At 35.6% G+C, this 5,933-nt stretch overlaps 1 protein-coding gene and 1 long non-coding RNA gene across 2 annotated transcripts; both read right to left on the bottom strand.

Moving 5' to 3' along the window:
* Window positions 1–1,005: 1,005 nt before the first annotated feature.
* On the bottom strand, window positions 1,006–3,107 carry LOC105439806 (the record flags this gene model as incomplete). Its single annotated transcript, XM_011669211.1, has 1 exon — window positions 1,006–3,107. A coding segment is annotated over one exon (1,764 nt), but the record flags the coding sequence as incomplete, so codon positions are not given.
* A 5-nt stretch (window positions 3,108–3,112) lies between these two features.
* LOC105439772 lies at window positions 3,113–5,118 on the bottom strand. Its single transcript, XR_971402.1, has 3 exons — window positions 5,051–5,118; window positions 4,098–4,192; window positions 3,113–3,181 (listed from the first exon to the last, which is right to left on the bottom strand). It is a non-coding gene; the product is annotated as an uncharacterized LOC105439772 (long non-coding RNA).
* Between the last annotated feature and the right edge of the window lie 815 nt (window positions 5,119–5,933).

Here is a 5,933-nt window from a genome sequence, read left to right as displayed (position 1 = left end):
ATCATATATGTAATCACCTGATATTTTTAAATTATAACAATAACAAAGTCAAAATGGAATGTGTAAAACGAACATACGCAAAGAAATATAAATGACTGGATAAACAGAAAATCCGGACAGAGCAGGAAGCAGAACAGGTAAATGACCTATAACTGCATACGTAATAGCGGCATGGTTTAAGTTTACAGAAAACAAAGCGCATAATACTTCAGCAAGGGAAAGCAACAGCTAGAGTCTCCATGATTAACATTTGTTACTCAACAGACTATAATACGATATCATATAGGAGATTATACAAAAATAGTGACTTATACTTTAAGGAACGGCATAAAATACGGTTACAAATATCTTGTGATGGCTTTATACAATGAATAAGATATAAAATACACCTTTTTTCTGCTCTAATAACAACATTCTAATTCAGGAAACTGGTCTCCACGTTTTCATCATTACATGTTTGTTTTTTCTGTTTGCTTCTTTACATTGACTTGCTTATTAAACATATTGCACATATTGAAAGATAACGATTTCATGTATTGTTACAACTCTTATGCAGTTAACAATATACTTTCCTTGTTTCCTACAAGTATAAATGTAATTTCATAATACAGACAGTTACATATTTGTTATTGCAATGCTTTTATGGGATTGATTCTCAACTTGGACAAATCTACCTCACATTTACCCTTGTCAAGGGTCTTAAGGGGAGATTATAAATTATATTTATCTTCCCAATGCGTACGTTTATGGTATTGCACTAAATTTAAGGCAGCAAACAAGATCATCAAACCTACTATGTCAATCTGAATATAAAAATCTAAAAATGTAATTTAAGTACATAAACGTGTTTTTTATTACCGATCGTTTAATTTGAATGTTCGGATTTTTAATTGGAATGATCTAATACGTGAGAGGGCGAAAGCTACATGAATTGAGATGTAGATTAATGAAGTTAGATGATTACATTATACATGATCTAAAAACCAAAAATACTTTATTCGGCACTATCATGATTACCAAAATGTATTCGTTTTTTGTATCCTATTTCTGTTCTTTTTAAAATATGCCTGAGCCTTAAATTTTACGTACAGTATGAGCGGAAGAAATATCCATGTTGAAAGTACATTGGACAAATAAATACATTGATTTGAATTGAAATAAACACAGTGAATTGTAAAGCCTCCAAATTGTCAAACTTTTAAAACATTGCTTAAAGAACAACTAGGACTATGCACACTTAAAAATTACATACCCGGGAACTATGACCTGAGACATGGGATATCATAATTCTTTTCATCAATAAACACTCATTGTATGTCTAAATTACCATGATCTTCATGTGATTACGAGTAGAATGGCTTGATATGAAGATTGAAAATATGCACTTGTTTGGGACAGCAGAAGACAATTTTTTCAGCATCAATGACCCTACAGTAGTACCATGGTCTTCCTGAGAGATCTATGGTATTGTCTAAGTGAAGTGTTTTCTTATTCCTCATGTCTTGTGTGTACTTCATTAATTCAACAGATTTCCCTTTGGTATTCACCCAAGCAATGATCAATGTTCCGTCCCGCGCAACGGCGGGATACCCGAGGAAACCTTTACGCACTATCTCTGATTTAGGCGTACCACATACGTCAATTATCTTGATAGTTTTTGCATTCATAACTATAATGTCCAAGTTTGACATTACCAAGATTTGTTGAGGAATATAGCCATCACACTTTATTTCTCGCCATGCTTTTCCACCTCGTTTTCTGTAAATGTGAATCCCCATGATGATTCTATAACCTGCGTAGATATCATTATTTTTATCCAAGGCTATGTCTCCATCTCCCCCCTTTATGTGGTCTATTGTTTCAAATGTGGCACCACACCTTTGAAATGTGCGTCCATAAATAGAAATTTCATTGTGTATATTTCGAACAACAAGATTTCCATCGCTTCCGAATGACATTGCCATTACACGTACTTCCTTCAAAGAGTCAACACTTACTCCCTTAGAACCTGCTACTGGGAAAACCTCAATTCCGCCATAAAAATACCCAACAACCACATTACCCTCAGAATCAACGTCCATGCAGGCCATTTCCTTTTCAGGTTGTGTCAATGGAAATGATTTTTTTACCCAACAATAGTTTATAAGTTCTACCACGTCGTAGTCCTCATATTCGCTCTTCTTCCGAAAGTTTAACATATTTCCGTCTTCGAACGCAATTGGCACGATTGGATTTATTTCCCCTACCATATCGCTTATTTTTGACTGAGAAGATTCCAGCGTTAAACTGTGCTCAGGCATATCTCCAAACGGAGAATCTAAAACACCCTGAATAGAATAGTTAACTTGATCCAGAATAGAATTGCACTTTTTACTTTGCTCGATTAAGTCCTCTGACAGTTTACACATTTTTTCTTTGAGATCTGAACAAGCCTTTATTTTTGAAAATCTTTTCTCTTCTATTTTTTTCAGGGACGCCTGATATTCGTCATTAATTTGTGACATAACCCAGTCGATGTGTCGGACTGTTTTATCTTTGTGATATTCGCATTGTTCGACACGGGATTTTGATACTTTTCTTATTAATTTGATGTCATTTTTTAGTGGAGTTGCCGTAGCATGTAAAGTAGTTGCATACTGGAGTAAGTCTTGGACTTCATGTCCTTCATTTTCGTGAATTACTGAACATTCTTTACAAACATATATATTGCATTTAACACATATCCCCTCGCAAGTTCGTTGCTGATGTTTGATGCAAGATCTATATCCAATATTCAAAGGCGAAATACGTTTAGATCTTCTGGTTTGATAAACCGAATGGTAATAATTTTCAGTCTTCCCCTTATGCTTTACAAGGCAATCAGAACACATAAAGATTTTGCAATCCTGGCAGTATCTTATTTGATCTGGTTTACCCATAGTGTCACAAACATCACACCTTTCATCTAGGCTTGCTACCTCTTTTACCACTGATCTAAATGCAAGATTGCCAGGCAATGTCGCAGCATTACCATTGATAACTTCAGTGACAGTTCGACATAGCGCACAACTTAGTTTGTTTTCACGTACAGTCTTTGACAAGCAAGTGAGACAAAAAGTATGACCACAAGAAAGCATTTTAGGTTCCGCCATAAACTTGTAGCAAATGGGGCACTGAAGGCTTGTGTCCTTGCTGATAAGTCCTGGAAGGTAAATATCAATTTAAGAAAAAATAAACCAAGAGAAAAATAATGCGCTTGAGTCAAGGAGAAAGAGAATCAGGCTAAATATATATGATTATTCGTTTTTACTGCAAATCGAATTATCGTTACAGAAACTACATTTGCTGGGAATTGAGAATGGATTAAAAAAAATCAACAATCAGCGAGTCAAATGAACATAGTAGTCTACTTTTTTGAAATATCGACAAATCATTCCTGTATGGCTTGAAGCTAATGCGGAGAAAGACGGGGTTTATATAAAATATACACTACTAACGATGTCTAAGCACTTCAGATAAATATTATCCAGGTCATCGGATTCAGGTTAGTCCGCTCAAGACGTATGCACATGTTTCACTTCCTATAAGATGCATTCAAGGCAGCCGTCTTTTGCAAACCCTCACAATCTTGAACTAACCACTTTGGCTTTCGCATTCTACTAGGCATCCATTTATTACTGTAGTGGAGAGGAAATGTCCAGATAACATGCATTGCTCAAGTACAAGGCGATCGAACCCAGGACCTACGTATTTTTAGTCAATTGTTTGAACCATTCGACTTAGAACATGACAATATGTAATTTTAGCTTTTTGTAACAGATGTTAATTTATCAAGATTTTTCTTCATGCAGTAGATTTAAAAAGTGGAACACTGAATACTATTTAAAGATTTGTTGTTTGTTTATCCAGTAGCTTTATCATATGGGGTTCATTAGAATATTCTTTCGTATGACCAGATATTAAAGATATTGAATGTGGTTATAAGATAATATCGCATGTTTAGGGCGAACATAAATATGTGTTAGAATAACTTGGGCGTAGTACTTTTCTGTTTCTTTTAACAGGTTATACAAACTATCCATATTGGAGAAGAAACGGAATTCCTTTAAATTACTTACTTCTATTCTGTGCTGCTGCCATTTTTTGAGGCGACGAAAAATATCAATTATAATGATATTTAAAAACGTCCTTCTGTAGGTGTAGTTGTCAAAACCTAAAGGGAATTTATTCGAAATGGAGGAAAACGATGTTAGCACGGATATACTTTTTTCAATTAAACATTTTGCTTCTTACCATAGACATTTTGGAAGGAAAAATAAAGTAATCAACTTTCCATCTTAGTTTAGTGTTTTTTTTTCGAGGGTTCGTTTGTGTTCTCTGTTTTTCTCAAAATTAATCGGCAAAATGAGGGAGCTTTGGTATAATAGTTATTCATAAACCATAATATGCAGGTTTCGTCACACCCGATCAAGCTACCACAGGGTAGAAAATATTAATAAGTATTGTGTATACAAGAATGAATATATGAAGCAGCCTAAGAATAGAAAACCTATTTTTCAACTTATGACTGAAGATAATATTATATCAAGGATTATGTAAAACATTGGTGACTATTGTATCGCTTTGTGTATGTTGGTTAATAGCACAAACATGACAAACATCTTTCTTCAGTATCCCCCGAATAGTGTTAATAAAAACGAAATAGCACTATGTAAACGTTGCTTAATTTATTTTAGTCAATTAATTTGCAGTTAAAATGAATCAAAATAATTTTCTTTTTTAATTGTAAACTTTACGCCCAACTTTGGGTAATGATGTGTCCGACCAAATTTTGTCAACTTTTCCCCCGACTTGGTTAAGCCCTAATAGTTACCATTTTACCCAAGTTGATGTGGGACATATTATAACCTTCCAAATTGTTCACAGTGTACACATACGAGTATGAAAACCATTATTTTGCAATTTAGGCATATCTCTAAAACGCAATTAAAAAAAAATCAAAATACCAAACTTCAGAAACGATGAGGTTTTTAACACACAAATTACATTCATGAAAAGTTCATATACCTACCGAAATTAGATGACAAAAACAGCTCAAGTTCAGTGAACAGTAGGATTTAAAAAGCGATCGTACCAGTCAGCCCCTTCGTAATCTATGCTGTAGTGCGATCTAAATGACTTCTCAAAATGTCAAGTACCATTTGCACACTAATACCCCATTCACAGTGGTTTTGAAATTTGTAGCGGCGTTGTAGCGGAGCGGCGACACCGCCATAACACCGCTACAAATGCATTCACAGTAGAAAAGTTATCCCGCTGCAGCAGCGGGATAAATATCATGTACCCATTCACGCTGCAGCGGGTGATTTTTATTACCTCCGTAACAAACACGTGTATGCATGGCTCATGACCCGCGAGTGACCCCGATATGACCGGAAATACTTCAGCGCGGGGTTTTAGGGTAAACATGTCAAGTTGCTTTTTGTATCCTCGATCATATTACTTTTTAAAAAACTAGCATTTTTATTGCTTCCAGTCAGAATATTTTAATTTTTTGAAGTGTGAAATATTTTTATTTGGATAATTATAAATCTACATAATAATAAAATCAATTTGAATCCACTGGTTACTTTATTTCTATTTCACTTTATGTTCCCCATTGCTGGAGAAAAGAGGTCAGTGATAGGTAAGTAAACAAATCACACGTGTTTGTCGCGGTGTTATAGCGGAGAGCCTTCACACTGAGTAAACACCGCGACAGCAGCGGGACTGTCCCGCTGCTGTAGCTAGGCGAGCCTAGCGATAGTTTGTCGCGGCGTTATCGCGAGGGGGTGTTATCCCGCGATAGTTTATAACGGGTCCGAGCCTTCACACTGAAGACAACACCGCGACAGCAGCGGGACAGTCCCGCTGCTGTCGCGGTGTTTGAGGCCACTGTGAATGGGGTGTAAGTG

This window comes from Strongylocentrotus purpuratus, unplaced genomic scaffold (genome assembly GCF_000002235.5).
Source record: "Strongylocentrotus purpuratus isolate Spur 01 unplaced genomic scaffold, Spur_5.0 spur5_scaffold_21, whole genome shotgun sequence".
NCBI lineage: Eukaryota > Metazoa > Echinodermata > Echinoidea > Camarodonta > Strongylocentrotidae > Strongylocentrotus > Strongylocentrotus purpuratus.
This window is presented reverse-complemented; position numbering and strand designations above follow the sequence as displayed.